Genomic DNA, 19432 nt, shown 5'->3' with positions numbered 1-19432 from the left:
TAGTTAGATAGATAGATACATCAATCGTTAAATGTTTAGATGTAGTATTTCATTTTTTTTTCTCTTTGTTCTTCTTTATTATATTTCTATAAGGTTTCAAAAGTTTTTGAAGCAGTAACAAATCAAAAGAAAAAAGAGATTCAAGATCAACTTAAAAGTGAATTAAGTATATTGGTAGATGCGCCAACGCAGGGATCTGGTAATACCAATAATGGTAATACTGCTAGAAAATTTTTTAATAATATTGACGTTGTGGCTCAAATAACTGGTACAATTTTTAAAATTTAATTTCTACCAAAATTTAATTATAATCACTGATTAATTATAATAAAATAAATAATGATTTGTAGGATTCAATGAACACTTGTTATACAGATTTAAAGTTATTTTGGCAGTTATTTCATCAAATTGCTTAGTAAATCATGCAGCAGTTGGTGCTTATTGCAAAGAGACGACATTCAAATACGTAGAGCTCTACAACTGGTATAAAATGTCTACATCAATGCATGTCATTTTATCATGGCCACGGTCATTATGAAAGAATTAATTTTACATATTGGGATGCTTAGTGAAGAAGCCCAAGAAAGTAATCATAAAATGATTAAAAGATTCAGAGATAGATTCTCAAGAAAAGTTTCTCGGTGCGTTAAGAGATTCATTTTTTTTATATATTTCCGATAACTTGTTTGTGCAACTTATGTAATATATTAGTTATATTGCTCGAAAAAGAAGAATTTGTTAAGATAATTTTTATGTATAAAAAGAGCTTATTTTGTTAAATTACCTTTCTAAAGATTTCAAATAAAAAAAAAATTTTGCAAATTTGTTCAAATCAGATCATTTTATATCAATTACTATTATTTCAGGGTTGCAACAAACACGGATATGTTTTGTCTCTTATTTGTAAATTCCGATCCTTATCTTTCGCTATTAGACATCGAAGAAAACAAAAAAAGAAGCTCAATGACTCAGGAGATGAAAAATCTGTTATTAGATTATACAGAGTCAGAAGATGATGACAACACAGACTATTCAGCACTGAATAAAACTATTTTAATTTTGGTGTAAATATGTACATATATATATTTTTCTGTAAATAATTTTGTATAATGTATATAATATAATGTATAATATATATAACAGTACATGATCAAAAAATATATAATCCATTTTTCATATTTTCACCCTCTTGATCCTCACTCTCACGCTTATAGTAAGGGATGGTAACGGAAAACCATAAACAAAGTTGGGGCTGTTCATAAAGTTATTGCCATAATCGTCTTCAGCATCTACGAAAACCCTTGAAGCATTTTTTCGGTGATTCTCCATGTTTTCACCCTCCAACCCCCCAAAATCACCCCTAGAGTGAGGGATGGGATGGTCAAAGTGGTGGCTGTTCATAAAGTCATTGTTATAATCGTCTTCAGCATCCACGAAAACCCTTGAAGCATTTTTTCGGCGATTCTCCATGTTTTCACCCTCCACCCCCCCCCCCCCCCCAAAATCACCCCCTCAATGGGGGATGCTTGCATTTCCAATAATTTTTCCTCAATTGGTATAACCTATACAGTTGAATTAAGAAAAAAAATCAGGTCGATATCTCCATTTTTTGTGAAGATATTAGGTTTGGAAACAGCGATATATCCGTTATAAGGGAAAGTGTGCTATATTCGTCAATATTATATATAATATACTGTCAGATATTTCAGCAATACACTTTTTTTGGTTCCCTATTACACAACGAACAAAATGAGCCCTTATAGAGTCATTTTGACCGTAATTTCGAGTGAATTAAGACTTTTGATCACTTTTTCGGCGTTTGGGAACACTGTGCGCCGGGCCCTTGTTGTCACCACGAGGCGACACCGGATTCCCGGTACTCGCAGCTTAGCCAAAAACCATGTTGCCGCTCTGGATTATCGTCGCAAATCCCGAGCGGCTACGACGCACATCGTCGCATTTAGATATAATTCAAAAGGATTCAATGCTGAAAGAAAAACATGCAGTGGTATTGGCGATCTAAACAAGGCGATTAGCAACAAAAATAATATAATTATGCACTTAAATGTAAGAAGCACGAATGCAAATTTTGACAAGGTAAAAATATTTTTTGAAAGTTTGATCGTTAAGCCGCCTGTTGTTGTTCTTTCTGAAACATTTAAGCAGGCAAATCATAAATTTTTTGAACTGATCCAAAGCAACTATGAATACGAGTCTTACTACAACGATAGTAAGATTAATAGAAATGATGGAGTTATAGTATTCGTAACTAGAAACTTAGTTCAGAGCACAGAAATTGTTCAACAGGGTAGGATTAGAATTGTGAATACAAAAATTACCTTATACCATACCTAAGACTAAGTTTATATTAGATTTAAATAAATGATAAAAAAGAGGAACATTAAAAATCACTTACAAGGAGATTTCAATATTGATATATTGGATTTCGATCATGTGAGCCAAGAATTCCTGTGTAATTTCTTCAATAAAGGATATATTCCTGGATTCGTTAGAATTACGAGGTCACCTGTGGGCATTGCAAAGGGATCTTGCATTGATAATATTTTCATAAAAACTGATAACTTAAATACAATTACTAATAAACTTAAACTATCTATAACAGACCATTACCCTATATTTATAGCTCAATGAAATGAAAATAGTACATAACAAACCAACAATAGTTTTAAATTATAAAAAATTAATAAATATTGCTGAAACAAGTAACAAGTTATCCAAAATAAATCAAAGAAAGCTTAAACAGGTAGGGAGGAAAAATTGGATCACTGATGCGATAATTAAATCGTGTGAAACCAAAGAATTCTTATATAACTTATGGAAGTTGGGTATTAATAACGAACAACTTAAAACTGAATATAGAACCTATTTCAAAATTTTAGAAAAAGTTAATAAAGACGCCAAATTTAGATATGATAAAAAACTAGTCGAAAGAAATGCAAATAACTCTAAAAACTTTGGGAAATCATAAACAATAAACTTGGCAAAAAAAAGACCTAATGAAACCATAAGTTATATAAAGATAAATGATAATAAAGTTACAGAAAAAAATAAGATAGCTAGAAACATGAACAAGTTTTTTTGTGAGATCGGCCACATTGAGTAATGATATCATGCAACCCAATAATACTAAATTTAAACTACCGGATATTAATGCAAAGTCAATTTCTATAAAACCTACAAACACGAATGAAGTAAAAAACATAATCAATACATTGACAATAAAAAATGGTGGAGTAGACAAAATAAATCTTAAGTCCTTGAAAGTGATTTGTAATTATATCGCGGTAACCTTAACGCATATTTTTAATTTGTGCATTAAAAAAGCTATATGGCCAAATGCACAAAAAAGGCCGAGATCATTCCAATATATATAGCAGGGGAAAAATATAACATTACCAATTATAGGCCCATCTCACTCATATGTAATGTTGCTAAAATTTTCGAACGAATTATCTATAACAGGCTACATGATTTTATCCAAAATAATGACATAATCTTCAAACACCAATTTGGTTTTATGAAAAATATTGGTTCAAAAAATGTCTTAAACTATATCACGCAAATATTGTACAATAACGTAGATAAATCGATACCAACAATAGTCATCTCTCTCGACTTGTCTAAAACTTTTGATACAGCCGACCATAAGTTGTTATTAGATAAACTGTATTGTATTGGTATTAAAGGACAGGCGTTGGATCTTCTTTGAAGCTATTTGAATAACAGATATCAAACTGTTAAAATTGTCGGTGTAGAAAGTGATAGTTTACTAATAAGTATGGGTGTTCCATAGGGTACAATACTGGGTCTACTCCTATTATATTTTATATATAAATGATGTTCTAAAGGAGATTCCACTAGAATCAATTCTATCGTACGCAGATGATACTGCAATGATAGCAGCAGGCAATACGTGGATAGAGGCGCAAAAAAAATTAATGATTTTCTTACTGTGATATAAAAATGGTTGGCGGTAAATAAGTTATCTCTAAACGTGAATAAAACTATTGTATGACATTTGGAAGCTATTGCGACAGTGTACTGAGGCATATTGATGTAAAAATTCAGAATAAAAAGATAGCTAGAGTTGAGAATTACAAATACTTGGGAATTGTCATAGATTTCAATCTAAAATGTGATAAACCCATCAAATATATAATAAAAAAAACAACAAAGTCTATATTTTTTACAAACTATCACACACTATGTCAACAGAAACTTTAAGAATTATATACTATGCATTCTAAATATTAGAACTCCTCTCCATAATGTAAAATTAGTTTAAATAGGAACAAACGTAGGAGGATAACCCTTGGTTTTTCAGAAAATAAACACACAAACTATTAATATATGTATAAACATTGGCAACGTTTCGTCCAGGGTGAGGACCTCTTCAATCCTTTATCTGAGAAAAACAGAAACAATTAAGATATAAATGTATAAAAATATTTTTTACAATAAGTATAGAGACATCATAAACTTTGTTGTTATACAATAATTAAATAATTCATGGTCATACCATAATAATAATATTATAATTATAATGAATTATTTAATTATTGTATAACAACAAAGTTTATGATGTCTCTATACTTATTGTAAAAAATATTTTTATACATTTATATCTTAATTGTTTCTGTTTTTCTCAGATAAAGGCTTGAAGAGGTCCTCACCCTGGACGAAACGTTGCCAATGTTTATACATATATTAATAGTTTGTGTGTTTATTTTCTGAAAAACCAAGGGTTATCCTCCTACGTTTGTTCCTATTTAAACTAATTTTACTATGCATTCTTCCATAGCATAATCAGTAATGGAATAGTAGCCTGGGGTGGTGCCTATAGAAATAACCGTGATTGCAAAGTTTACAGATGAAAATTTTTAAGATTATTAATAAAAATACTTTTTGTATACAAGATAGTTCATTAAACCTAGAGCAACTTTTTAATTTTGAATCCCTTAAAATCCATTATAATGATCTCAAAACTCAATTCCAAATGTCTACAAGTATTACTAGGAAAACAAACTTAATTGTACCAAAGAGCAAAAAACGAGTGAGTAATAAAAACAGTTATAATAATGCCATTATAACTTATAATTTACTACTAAATGAGCTCAAGGAATTAGATATAAGCAAAACCGCGGCAAAAAGTAAACTTAAGATTTGGATTAAAACCAAAACTTAATTTTTCAAATAGTTTTAAATTGGTTAAATTTGTTAAAGTTTAAGAAAAGAAAATGTAAGTAGTGTCATTGTAAAGATCTAATAAGGTAATTATCTTTAGTTTTAAGTACTAGTTTTAAGTTTTTTTGTTGCATACCAAGCTTGTACACAGGTAACTTAGTTTACCTCTACAAGGCTTGCTAGTATGCGTACTGTTAATGTATACTATGTAAGCTATTATCTTGGTTAAATAAATAAATAAATAAAAAATGTTGATGCAAATGTACCTAATACATTTGAGGAGGCGATAAAATCCAGTGATTATAAAAATTCGAAAATTGCTATAGATTCAGAGATTAATAGTTTAATGAAAAATAATACATGGAAAGCTGAAAGTTGAAAGACCAAAAGACAAAAAAGTCATTGATGTAAAATGGGTCTATAAAAGGAAAAATAACAATGTATATAAAACAAGACTAGTTGTAAGAGGATTTTAACAAAGAGAATACATGGAAAATGTTTATTCGTGAGTAGGCAAAATGCAAACTTTGAAAATTGTATCAAGTGACACGGTAGCGCCACAAAGGTGAGTTTGAGAAGCAGACGAAGCTTTGGCGCCCGCGACACTATTTACTTCTATATTGGTATCCGAGATTTTACTTTTATAAAAACGATACTTTCCATAATTGTTTCTAAGTAATTTTTATATATTATTACATTCGTGTGCTAATCAATAATTTTTAATAGAACTTGTCAAAAAAAAAAAAAAACGCTGTCATTTATATAATATAAACAATCTTGTATATGATTCGCTCAAATAATTATCTTTTAAGAATGTTATTATTCCCATCCATATTTTTAGAATAAAGTTTTTGGACGGACATAAGTGGTGGGATAACCCTGGTTTCTCAAAAAAAAATTTTTCTTTAACTCAAATTCATAAATAAACGGCAACGTTTCGTCCCTGGTGGGGACCTCTTCAAGCCTTTATTAAAACAGAAAAAATTATAAATGTATAAAATTATTTTTACAAAATATAGAAATCATTAATATAATTGTTGCACAGCAGTCGAAAAACTTAATGATCATACCATAATAATTAAATAAATAATATCACAAGAGACAAACGTTTCTCTCTTGTCGTAAGTGTTGTCAGCCTGTGGAAGCCGTATAAGAAACACAAGTATGTACAGAGTTTGTGCGGCGGAGATGCCCGAAGTTACCCGAGCTCACTTATTCACGCATACATAGACGGCCCATGCTCAACCCAGGGAAATTCGAAAAAGAGAAAAGTTATACAGTAATAGAATTTGGTTTATTTAAATATTTATTTAGTTTATTGTATTGTTTACTAATCGTGTTAAAATCTTTTTGCTTATTAATATTGTTCTTGTTAATGTTAATAAATATACTCTCAGATATTAATCTTTTGAAATTATTTTGTTCTTTGTCTAAAATTTTAACATTATCAAAATCAAAACTATGTGAAAAATCATTTATATGAGTGGGAATAGGTAATATTTTGTCTAACAGAGTTTTCTTGTGTTCATCTATTCTCTTTTTCAAACTTCTCTTGGTTTGGCCTACATAAGCAGCATTACAATTATTGCACGGAATCTCATATACAACATTGGTCTCGCCCCATTTATCAAGCTTGTCTTTGCCTAACTTAATAATACTATTCAATTTATTTGACATACAAGGAACCACAGTAAAGCCATATTTTTTGTAAGCTGACTTACATGTAAAAATTAATTTTTCATGATACGGAATCGACATAACATTTCTGACTGTAGAATCATTATTTTTAATTTTTGAACTTCCAAAGGTGTGATATCTAACTCTATAACAAATACAACTATCAATAAATTTTTCGGGGTAACTATTTTCACTAAGTATTTTTTTGACCCTAAACAAATTTTCATTATGAAATTGATTGTGTGAGAGAAGAAGGGCTCTATCTACTAGGTTATAAATAATGTTGCGCTTTAATTGAATTGTGTGGTTTGAATTAAAATTTAAAACTCTATTAGTATTTGTGGGTTTTTGGTACCAATTTTTAATAATACTATTATTATTTATTGTTAATGTGACATCAAGAAAAGAAATCATGGTATTATTTTGTAGTTCATGTGTAAATTGTAAGTGTCTATTGTAACTATTAAATTTGCTTAAAACTAAGTCTAGCTCGTCTCCTCTCACACAAAGAATTGTATCGTCAACATATCTAAAATAGAACAAAGGTGAGACATTATAATTATTTTTTAATTCACTAAGAACTGTAGTTTCTAAGTCCTCCATAACAATATCAGCAAACAACGGAGAATCATTATCTTTTACTCCAGCGTGAAAGGACGGTGAAGTTAGCTGCGCATCGAAAATGATAGGGAATTGCTTTTCCACCTTTTTTACATATCCTCACATTCCTCATATCATTGCGGGGTTACATACAAAAAAAAATATTACTGCGGCGTACTATTAAATTAAAAGTTTATATTATAGGTATAAAAATCATTCAAGAGCGGTGTCTAGGTGTACAAGGTTGCCGGTGATGAGGTCTACGTAGTTCGCCCCGTGGTTTTTCGCGTTTAGGTGTAAAAATCATTTGAACGCGGTGTCCAGGTGTACAGGGTAGCCGATGACGAGGTCTAGGTGAAGCGCTCCGTGGTTTTTGGTGTCGAGGTGTGAAAGTCATTCAAGAGCAGTGTCTAGGTGTACAGGGTGGCCGATGACGACGTCTAGGTCAAGTGCTCCGTGGTTTTTTGTGTCGAGGTGTGTCTGACTTTGCATCCCGAATAGATATTCAATCTTTCGAGCCCCATGTATGGGGCGAAAATCGCGTCCGTTTTTCATAAAAAGACCCCCTTTATGAGATATCGACGAAAAATGCATTTCTATATGCGAACCCTAAACCCCGTCATCGGCGACCCTGAAGACCTAGATATCATCTATTTGCGATTCGTCATCTTACTTTCTCCTGTCGAACTATCTTTTCAGATATTATGATGATACTTTTTCTCACATCAGACATTATAAATAACGCCAATAATAGTATATTGTGCAACTAGGGGGGGAATTGGCTTTTCCTAGCGAGGGTGACGTTCTGAGCACAAGTGTGAGTCGAGGGCGCCGTAGGCGCCCGAGACGGACAAGATACTCAAAACATCACCCGAGTCTGAAGAAGCCACTCCCACCTTATTGTACACTGTACTTCTTATGATAACTGCACGAATAGGCCGCTTATCATGCATATGAAAGGAATGGGAAATTCGAGGACTTTTCAAAGTAAAACAGTAGTATATTGAAAATTTCAAAAATTTTGAAAATTTTGAAAATATTTATATAGATACACACATCTATCGGATAGGCTGCAGAGTGAAGAAAAAACTACTCCTTTGGGAGGAAATAGTACATTGTACAACAAGGGGCGAAAATGGGCTTTTCCTGGTGAGGATGATGTTTGAGGCGCCTGAGATGGACACGAGTGCTTAAACATCATATGAGCCCTGGAAAAGCACATTCGCCCCTCGTTGTTTGCCGTGCTGTTTAGAACAAGTGTATAAGGAAGACCATTTTTGTCGCCTATGAAATAGATCGAGAATAGAGTTTTTCGAGTCGTCCACTACGGTGTGCATGTATATATATATATATGTCGGGATGAGGTTGTCGGGGGGTGCACAGAGAGAAGACAGAAGGTTCGTGGTCGTGGTCTTTATTGTAGCTTGCGGGCCTCTCCAGACGTGTGACTCGTAGGCTAGTCAGAGCGGAACTGAGGTTAGCGGTGGCGCTCGCTCGCAGCGTGAGCTGCACTCTCCCATCTCTGCGGTCGGACGTACCGCCACCTATCAGTGGGGTACCTATAGTACTCCCCCCGAAGGAAGAAAAAAATCAGAAGCATTTTTTTATTGATTAGGAACTTACATAATGTTGCGAGAGAGAAGAGTTTACAAAATCTTCGAAGTGTTACAAAAGAGAATTTGTCAATGTCTGGAGAGTGATTGCAAAAATAAATGATTTACATTTGCTTAAAACTAGTTGTTCGAACGTGTGAAATTTTTTTTTTTTTTTGCGCTTTGAATTACAAAAGTATTAGCACTCGGATCACAGTGTGATGATTGTACAAGTATTTTCTTGTAGTGTAACGTAATATAATACAATGTTTGTATTGATGGTTTCGCTCCATCTGACTCCAAACGCTTCGTTAGCGATAGCGCAACGCGAGAAAAAGGAAATGTAATTATGCTATATTTACAGGTTATATTGAATGCAGATAGAAATTAGCTTTGCCAAGCTGTCATTGGAGATTCGGTTCCGTAGCGCGATTACAACGATGGTCAAGTCTAGCTTAGGCGTTGAGTCGGTATCTTCAGGTATGAACGTCCTGATACTTGGTTTTACGTAAATGAGACTCGCTTTTTAGGGGCCTCGCTGCACTCGCTACGCGACTGAATCGAATCAGTGTGTTTGTTCCGTCGTAAAATGTTCAGCATTTTCTAGAAAGCTATCGGTTGTCAGGAGTCGCCCGAGTGTTGCTCGAGGGCTGCCCCCATGGCGGTGTCGGATGCGCCTGTGATGAGACGCAACTCTCCGTTTTCGCTGGGAAAGGCGGTGAACGAGAGGTTGACGAGATCATCCTTGCACTTTTGGAAAGCCGCCTCGGCCTCTGGAGTCCAAGGGACTGGACGTTTGTCCTTCTTCTTGGCACCTTTCAAGAATTCGTTAAGTGGGCGTTGTGTATCTGCGGCATGCGCGAGTAAGCGGCTGTAGCTGTTTACGAGACCCAGGAATCGTCGAAGTTCCTCGATGGTCCGTGGTTTGGGAAATTCTTGAACCGCCTTGACTTTCTCTGGGCTCGGCTTGAAGCCGGTGGGCGTGATGAGATGACCCAGAAAGATGAGTTCCGTGACGTCGAGACTGCATTTCTCAAGATTGACTTGCAGCTCGTACTCGTTGAGGCGACTGAGAACTATGTCAAGGTGTTTCTGATGTTCGTCCTCAGACGTGGAGGCGATGAGAATGTCGTCTAATTAGACGAAGACAAAGTCGAGATCTCCAAGCGCTGAGTTGATGTAGCGCTGGAAAGTCTGTGAAGCGTTACGAAATCCGAACGTCATCACTGGGAACTCGTAGAGTTCGAATGGAGTGATGATTGCTGTCTTGGGCACGTCTTCAGGAGCTACCGGTATCTGGTGGTAGGCCTGGCGTAAGTCTAGTGCCGTGAAGATTTTCTTGCCGTGGCAAAAGGTCATGCAATCGTGCATGTGAGGAATGGGTTATCGATCTGGGATCGTGACCAAGTTTAGTTTGCGGTAGTCGCCGCATGGACGCATTCCCCGTTTTTCTTGGGTACCATGTGTAAATGGGCTAGCCCAAGAGCTGTCTGAAGGGCGGCAGATGCCCAGCTCGCACCATTTACGAAACTCTTTCTTCGCTGCCTTTAGTTTGGCAGGCGAAAGTTGGCGAGCTGTTTGTGAGGCTGGAGGGCCCTTGGTTATAATGTGGTGAAATACGCCACGTTCCTTGACTGAACAAAACTGATCAGGCCCAAAAACTTGTGGGTATTTCTTCACGATGTGCGATTATTGGTGATTTGGCGTTATGAGTGAGATTTGTACGGGTTGTACCGGTTTGATGAAGCCGTTTGCATACGTACATTGATTGCCATCTATCAGCCTCTTCTTTTTGGGCCTGGAAGAAGATGGTAGTGCACCACGAGGTCGGCTCTTATGATGGCGTGTGGGACGTCAGCGATGGTGAAGTTCCATGCGAGTCTGTGAGGCAGGCCTATGTCTAGTTCGCGACGTGCGACGCCGTAAATGTTGATGGTTGAGCCGTTGACGGCGTAGAGCTTGAGGTCGACTGGCTTGCCTTTCCATTTGGCTGGCTTGGGAATCACTGAGATATCCGCGCCAGTGTCTATTAAGAAGACTTGATTAGAGAGTTTGTCTTTCATGTGGAGACGTGCGGTCAGGTTGTGCCGGCTGTCAGTCTCCTCGACAGCAGGATTCTTCAGTTTTCCTGATTGTCAGGTTTTTTGGGGTTCAGACCCCTGTAGTCTTGACCATGGGCTCGCTTCCAGGTGCAAGGAAGACGACAGTTGCGCGCTTCTTTCCTATGCTTGTCGTGGTAGAAGCATAGATCCTTATTACGTGGCTTGGATTTTGATCTATTCGGAGTCGAATTACGTCTGTCCTTGGAGTTGGATCGTGAATTGTTGTGCCGATTTGAACGAAAATGTTGGTTCTGTTGAGGATTGCTTTGATATTTCTTGATTTCTGCGATTTCAGCTTGCAGCTGTTTAATCGTGTCGTCTGACGCGACTGCAGTCTGGTTATCTGACCTCAAGGCATGGATGGGCGATGATTGTTGAAGCACTTCGAACGCCATGTCAGCACTTTTGACAAGTTCCGCTTCTTCTTTGTAATTCCAGATCATAAGGCGGATTTGAGCTGGCAAACGATTTTTCCAGAGTGATAAGATGGTGTCTCTCGGCACTCGACCCTGAGCTAGGCTGGTTAACTCAGCCAGGAAGTCCGAAGGTCGTTTGGAACCGATTTCGAGGCTCTTGAATAGCCTGTCCAGTTGTTGCTCTGGAGTTTCGGCATAACGCTCGGTCAATATCTTCTTGATCTGTGGATATTTTTGTCCTCTCGTGAGGGTGTTGAGCTTGTAATGAAGATCGAGATGGATATCTTGCGTTAGGTATCTCATGACGAAGTTAAATCTGGCTTCGTCTTCATTGACCTGGTGCGCTGCGAATGTATCTTCTAACTGGTTGAACCAACCCTGAGGGTCGTGTTTGTAGAAGTTCCAAAACACTAGATGTTTGGTACTTGCAAAGGCGGACGTATTGAATTGTTGATCTGGGAGAAGGTTTCCCGGTCCTGGGTTCCGTATCCGAGCATTAGGATCTGCATTGAATGGCTGTGGAGCTGTGGTTGCCTGGGAGATCGTCGGTGACTAGCCTTGGATTGTTTGCATAAATTGCATGATCTCGTTCATTTTGTTGTTGATCTTTTCGTCTACAGAATTAATTATCTGTGCTGCGTTTAAGCTCGTGGGGGGGGGGGGGGGGGGGGTGTTTCGGAGTCGGTACTCATTGTTGAAGAGGTTGGTGCTCTTTCTGTGAGCACCAGTGTTGCCTGAGAGGGTTAGACCACCGGAGGGAATCTTTGAGAAAGAAGTTGTAGTTAAACCGTTGAATCCTCCAAACTGTGAGCGGCTGCTTGTTGTAATGGATGATTGGTCGGTGCCAAGGCTAAAGACATCGGATGTCGTGTTTGTCGGGCTTGTACTTAGGACCTGACCCATGTTTTGGCCGAGTGCCATGTTAGGCTGCTGACCGAACTGAATGATGTTATCGGGGTCGTGGTGCTGGTTGAACATGGACGCCAAGTTGGCTGAGTGCGAGAACCCTGAAACTTCCGTTGTGTTCGAAACAATCGGTAGCCTCGAATGGTCTTCGGACGTCGTGATGGGAGTATTCGACGAAGAGACAGTAGAGACAGTGAGCAAAAAGGTTGAATTTGATTGACTTTGGCTCGTTGTGGTTACTGTAGTTGTTTCGTCGTTTGTGTTCGAATTCGTTGTCTTGATTGGGGAGTGCGTGAGCGTCATTTTCGGTTTCCTCGTGTTACGGTTGGGACAGGGAGGTTGGTAAATTCGTTTGCCCGATCTCAGGGTAAAGCCTAATTCACGATCACTCATGTGCGGCGAAGTATCGCGTCTAATCTAAACGTGGCTAACCTGTGTTGAAGCAAGACGTACATAATTATTAAGAGACTATAATGTACTCGCAGGTACACACATTAACAAAGCAATGTCTTGCTCAACTCGCAAGTCCCTGAGCTAAATGAGACTTGGCAAGCTCAAGAGTAAGAGGAAGCGAGCTCGAGGTAGTGCGAGCTCGAAGTTGTGCGAGCTCGAAGCTTGATGCGAGCTCGAAGCTGTGGCGAGCTCGAGGTTGAAGCGAGCTCGAGGTAGTGCGAGCTCGAAGTTGTGCGAGCTCAAAGCTTGATGCAAGCTCGAGTCTCGTTGCGTATGCGTGTCGATTCTCGAAACTGTTTACTGCTCGCTCTGACTATTCTCAGAACGATCGGTCAAGCTGCGAGTCAGCGCCGCAAGCAAGATGGCGGCGGGGCGGTTGGCGTGCGCGCTTTTCGGCGAACGCGCTTGTTTGCGCGAACGAGCCGCTGCTCGTTATTTCGGCTCTCGCGATTTCACTGTTACCTCGAATTTCCGTGGCTCGTTCCGCGCGACGCTGCGACAGATCCGTTGTCTCCGCCGTTATGGGGGTGCCGGATCGTTGATAAGGCGCCGGTGACGGTGGCTTCACGCAAAATCCTTTGTTGAGGCGTCGTCGACCGATGTGGTTCTCATGAAACGCGCCGGTAGCGGTGGCTTCACGCAAAAGTCCAAAATCCCGCGGCGAGGGCTTCCACGTCTTCTCGAGAGATGGGCGTGGGACGTCGAAAGTGCGCGTCTTTGTGTGCGCTGGCGTGCCTGCACGTACACAAAGGAATGATGGCGGCGGTCGCGTCGACCTGTTGCTGCCCGCTAAGACGCGCTGAGAGGCGTCGTTTTTCCGCTGCCGGAGAGATACTGAGCTGCTCCTGGAGATGCTCTAGTCGGGGTCACCAATGTCGGGATGACGTTGTCGGGGGGTGCACAGAGAGAAGACAGAAGGTTCGTGGTCATGGTCTTTATTGTAGCTTGCGGGCCTCTCCAGATGTGTGAGAGCTGATGGCTAGTCAGAGCGCAACTGAGCTTAGCGGTGCCGCTCGCTCGCAGCGTGAGCTGCACTCTCCCCTCTCTGCGATCGGACGTACCGCCACCAATCGGTGGGGTACCTACATATATATATATATATATATATATATATATATATATATATATATATATATATATATATATATATGTACATATAGATGCATATCTATATATATATATATATATAAATAAAAAATTTTTTAATTTTAATAAATTTTGAATGTTTTGAAAATTTTAGAAATTGTTTCAGTAGTTTTTAACGATTTAAAGCTGTAGTAAATGGATGAAAAAAAAAATCAAGAGGAGAACCTCTTGATTTCCGATTCTAAAATTATTGTAGGCTCTTTCTACCTTATAGGGAGCGAAAATGGATTAATTCATACATGTATTATGACCAGGGACCCTTGCCTTACATTTTGTCTGACGCTCGGAAAACCCTATTTTCGATACAGTGTGCGTAAAGTGCATGCTCCGCGTACGTTCAAGCACATTTTCCGCCCCTGCATCGAAAAATAACGTTCGATACACGTGCGCAAAAGTTGATTCTACACTCGTGAGATCGTCACCCTCGCTTCGCTCGGGCGCAAACCTCCCACTCGTGTAGCATCAACTTTTGCGCACTTGTATCGAAATATACTATTTCGGTCCACTTTATAGGCGCCGAAAAGAGCTTATTTTTCCCAAGAGAGTAGTTTTTTCCGCTGCTAAGAAAAACTCGATTTTCTATTCATTTTACATGCATGGAAAGTGGCCTTTTTTGTGCACGTATCATAAAAACATTTTTACTACTTATCGAATTCCCACCTAGAACGGCATACAAAATTCATGCCGTTAGTGCTGGGTTTCTTGCGGGATCCGAATGCCGGACTGTTTCTACTTGAAAACCAGGCAACGATTTTACCAGGGATGCAGTATTTTCAAATTTATTTTCTAAAAATACGGAGCGCATTTTCTAATTCTCTAAACTTGTAAAAAAAAAGTGATTGCTGCCTGATGCCTGGTTTTATTGACTGAATATGAGTCTAGTAAACAGACGAGAACTCAAACAAAATCGTCAGTGTTTTTACTTTATAGTTGTTTAAAGCCAAACAGATATCCTGCCTGGCCATATATTTGTGAAAGCCTCAGGATTCGTGGATTGCTGTGAATTTCTGGTTACTTGTGGTTCTCCTATTGTATGACGTACTTAAAAGTTCATTAAAGATAGATAACTCGTAAGAAGCTGCTACAGTAAAATCGTTTTCTAAATGACGTACAACAATACGTAATTTGAATCACTCGTTCGATAATTCTACGGGTATATAATTCGATCCGCCACTTATGCTCGCAGTTTCTGCTTGAAAACATTAGCTACAGAATTCGTTTACCTTGACTTCCACAATAATCTGGAAAATTTACTAAGTTCTACCTAAATTTGGCATTCGTTTAGACGCGCGATGTCGCGACGATCACTCAATGTTGACTTTATTAAATTGTTCATTGTAGAGAATTTACTGTATATTTTTCTGTAACGTTTATGTTCAAACGAGATCAAAGCACACACTTCCAGCAACTCTCACTAACAATATACTCTTCTATTTTCTCGTCTATTTATTCATTATTATATTTAATTTCTTAAGGTGGGGTTCTGGTTAATTTTCTAACTTTTTTATATTATAGTCTCATTATCTAAAACTTTGTACTTATATTCGGTACAAAAAAGAGGAAGATTTGTAAATTCTAAGCCATATATATAGTATATTTTTCAAGTTATTGCAAATAAATAGTTTAAAATTAGGCTTACTTGCAAAGGTCTCTTGCGCACTCCTTTTTAACTAACACTCAAATTCTGAAGGCCAATGTTTGCATTTATTCAAAATTAAAATTTCATAGTGACCCGATTTAAAAAAAAAAACAATTAATAAAATTTAGTACGTGAAAAATCGGTTATTGGACAAGAAGTTCTACTAATTTTTAATCTAAAAACTATTTTTTGACGTACTAAATTTTATTAATTTGCTTTTTTAAAAATCGAGTCACTATGAAATTTTATTCTCGAATAAATGCAAATATTGTCCGTAAGAATTTTGGTTTTAGTTGAAAAGGAGTACGCAAGAGACATTTGCAAGTAAGCCCAATTTTGAACTATTTTTTGCAATAATTTGAGTAATATACTTTATATATATATATATATATATATATATATATATATATATATATATATATATATATATATATATGGCTCAAAATTTACAAATCTTTCTCTTTTTTTGTACCGAATATTAGTACAAAATTTAAGAAAATGTGACTGCGATATAAAAAGTTAGAAAATTCACCAGAACCCCACCTTAAAACTAGCTATTTTTGAATGAGATAAATATGTTCTCTTAAAATATTTTGTTTCGATGGCCTGTAGTTTTATTTTTTAAAGTATTATGTGAGCACGTGTACAGCATATTATTGTTTATATATTTACGAACATATACTTGGAACTTAATTTTACAACAAGACCTAGGAGCATACAAGTGGTGGTTGGCAAGCGATGCGAGCGGGAGGGGGGGGGGTATCCTTCTAGTATTTAAGAAAAAAACTAACCATTGTGTAATAATACTGACATAAAGTATGCAGATTATTTATTTTGTAATGAAATACCTTTCCGATTGCAGGCCTGTAGGTGTTTGGGGAAAAATAGTTGGTTCTTTATGTGCAATCGCTGGTGTCTTGACGATTGCATTACCAGTTCCAGTAATCGTATCAAACTTTAACTACTTTTATCACCGGGAGACTGATCAAGAGGAAATGCAGTCGCAAAATTTCAATCATGTAACCAGCTGTCCATATCTTCCTGGCACTTTAGGTAATGTTATTTATTTATAGTGATTTTAAACTATTCTGAGTAGAGAATACCACAAATACTTTATTATGACTTTGAAGATTATCAATAATAATTTATAACTTTTAAAGTTGTTTAATTTATAACTAGAATTCCTGAATGGTAAGGGAATTCTGGAAATATTGCACATTACACGGCAAGGCAAGCTTTTTCTCTAACGGTTCAAAGATTGAGCGTGAATATTCAAATTTTCCTAGCAAAACCATTACTGGAGTTTTATTTTCATAAACCATCATTTACATTTTTGTAACCTGCGTAAGCGGAAAAAAATTTTCATTTAATGGTATTCGTGAAAACGCGTTGGTTTTTTACTTTTTGAGGCTAAAAAATACTTTGAATTACTTTCTGTAACAAGAGACTAATATAATAGCACATAACATGCTTTCTTTTGTTTTTATTGCGTAGGCGCTGATTAGAAATTTTTTGTTCGCAGCTTTTCTAGTCTTTGCGCCTAGTTTTTTACTTTTTTTAGCTAAAAAACTTAGGTCTGGAGCCTTGTATAGAGAGCGTGATTTCTAAGCATGCTTCCCCTTACCCTTTCACTGCTATAGCGTAAGGTAGAACTGTTTTGTCTACCCATTATTATTATTATTTACATAGGGGAAGGGGGACGTACACATTCCAGGCACTTAGGCAGAACCCATTGTACCTTCCTCCATACGGACATTCTTCTACTTAGGTAATCTAGTCCTTCTCCAGAAGTTCAAAATGACACCCGTCTTTATTTCTTTGCGGGTTGGGAAATAATTCCCCAAGTGCTAATGTCTAAGCTCAGCAAATCTAAGGCATGTCGTCAGAATGTGAATCGGCGTCTCTTCTGCTTCCTCACACCATCTACATACACTCTTTTCCCATTTTTCAACCATAGTATTTGAGACATATGTGTCCCATGATGATCTGAGACAAATGTCTAGAGCCGCTTCTGTTGCCTCCGATAGCAGACTTGATCTGTCCAGGTTAATGTCCCGTCCCATGACCGCTTTGGCATGTCTACAAGCTTGGGTATTTCACCATTTCCTGGTACGCTCGTCCGTTATCCATTAATGAATTGCCTCTTCCTGCAGGCACCTTGCGGCATCAGTAAAAGGTTCTGGTTTAATCGGGGGAGTTGAAGTTCCCAGAGCGGCGAGTCTATTGGTGATCTCGTTACCACTGATTCCAGTGTGACCTAGAACCCAGAAAAGTCTGACTTTGTTGTTGTTGACCATTCAATGTCACTTTGCAGTCCTAGACCAGCTCAGATGTTTTTTCTGGTCATTAAATACCCTAAGCGCAGCCTGGCTGTTTGAGCATATACTTTTTTGCCTGCAAAGTTCAATGGTTTTCTGCGTACAGCTCAATATGGCATAAATCTCTGACAAAAAGACTGTGGTAAGCCGCCCCAGGGAGAAGACGGTTTCCCTCCCGTGCCTGCGACACTAGTAACTGGAGCCAGTGTCATCATCAGTTCTGGATTCATCCATGTACCACCATCCATGTATCCATATCTGCTTCCCCTGGCAGGGTCTCTTTTAGTCTCCTAGTCTTGCTGTATTATAATGATGATTTTGTTTTTACTTCCAAAGAAGTAACATGCTATCTTCAAGTCTGATTTTACAGAATATTCAGGAGTGAGGCAGAGTTTTAGCGGAAACCAAGTGTGCCTCGTTCCCTATTTCCACTGTCCGTAGGCAATAAGTCTATGGATGGCCTTGGTTGTCTTCCTGATCGTGAAGTAGAGAAGTTCTACTTTCACTAGTATTCCTAGCACTTTGGTGCTTAGGGGTGATTCTCAGAGACCTTGTAACCTCCCTCGTTACAAGTCCCAGTAGTCTTTTTAGGGCCCTCTTCGCTCCTGCTTGCTCCGCTCTAGGCTACCTGACCAACTCGGCATATGCTAGCCTAAGTAGATGTACGGTTCTGTAGAGCCATAGAAGAATGTTAAGACTAAGTCTCCGCGTGCTGCTAAAAGCCCTGCAGCATGTACAGAATGCTACTAGGAACTTATTACAATGGGCTGGTGGTGTTTTTCTCAGGACAGCTTCCTACCAAGGACAACACTAAGGTATTTAGCTTCACCTCCAGGGTTGCGTCTGAAAGTCTAGGCGCCCTGTAGGTTCCAATCTTGTACTTACGTGTGAAGATGACAAGCTAGACTTTGTCCGGATTGACCAAGAGCTCCATCAAGTAGCACTATTTTCTACTTTTGTAAGTGCGTTGCTGCATGGCGTTCATGGCAGTGCCAGCCTTGTCGCCTTTGATGGGTATTAATAAGTCTTCTTCATAGTCCCGAGCATAGCACTCTCTTACATTCAGCGTGTCCAGAAGCCCATTTGCCACAGGACTATAGATGGTGAAGGACGCCAATCCCCTTTGCGCACATCCTTTACTGACTACACCCGAAACCGTAATGGTTCCTAGTTTTGAGACCATAGTCACAAGCCAAAAGTTCAGAAAGTTGGTTTCTAGAAGAAGAAGAAGGCAATTCTTCTTTGTAGCTGCATATTCTCTTGTTGGTAATTTTATTGCTTCTAACCATACCTCAGGATTCTTTGCATGTATCTGGATTAGTCTAGGTATCTTTTGATTTCTTCGCAGTAGTCTTTCCATCCTTTGACTCTACCAGAA

At 37.9% G+C, this 19432-nt stretch overlaps 2 protein-coding genes across 14 annotated transcripts in view; one reads left to right on the top strand and one right to left on the bottom strand.

Moving 5' to 3' along the window:
* LOC116415730 overlaps positions 1-6516 on the bottom strand; it is a 239706-nt gene extending 233190 nt beyond the window's left edge. For 3 of the 7 annotated variants that reach the window (XR_004345127.1, XR_004226311.2, XM_031920786.2), the window contains exon 1: positions 2417-4159. Coding sequence is in view for 3 of the 7 variants with exons in the window: in XM_031920786.2 (XP_031776646.2) it covers positions 2417-2454 (38 nt within the window). In the remaining 4 variants the exon portion in view is untranslated. Of the gene's footprint in view, positions 1-2416; positions 4160-5731 lie in introns of those variants that run through there. The other 4 variants (XR_004345126.1, XR_004345125.1, XM_032601322.1 and 1 more) reach the window with 4 other exon arrangements.
* Positions 1-19432, top strand: part of LOC100114114 (potassium voltage-gated channel protein Shaker) — a 594961-nt gene that overhangs the window by 466044 nt on the left and 109485 nt on the right. For all 7 annotated transcript variants that reach the window (XR_004345121.1, XR_004345120.1, XR_004345122.1 and 4 more), the window contains exon 7: positions 16599-16789. Coding sequence is in view for 2 of the 7 variants with exons in the window: in XM_032601320.1 (XP_032457211.1) it covers positions 16599-16789 (191 nt within the window). In the remaining 5 variants the exon portion in view is untranslated. The remainder of the gene's footprint in view (positions 1-16598; positions 16790-19432) is intronic.

This window comes from Nasonia vitripennis (assembly GCF_009193385.2).
Source record: "Nasonia vitripennis strain AsymCx chromosome 1 unlocalized genomic scaffold, Nvit_psr_1.1 chr1_random0005, whole genome shotgun sequence".
Taxonomy (NCBI): Eukaryota; Metazoa; Arthropoda; class Insecta; order Hymenoptera; family Pteromalidae; genus Nasonia; species Nasonia vitripennis.
Note: the sequence above shows the minus strand (reverse complement) of the source record. Positions and strands in the feature narration are given on the sequence as shown.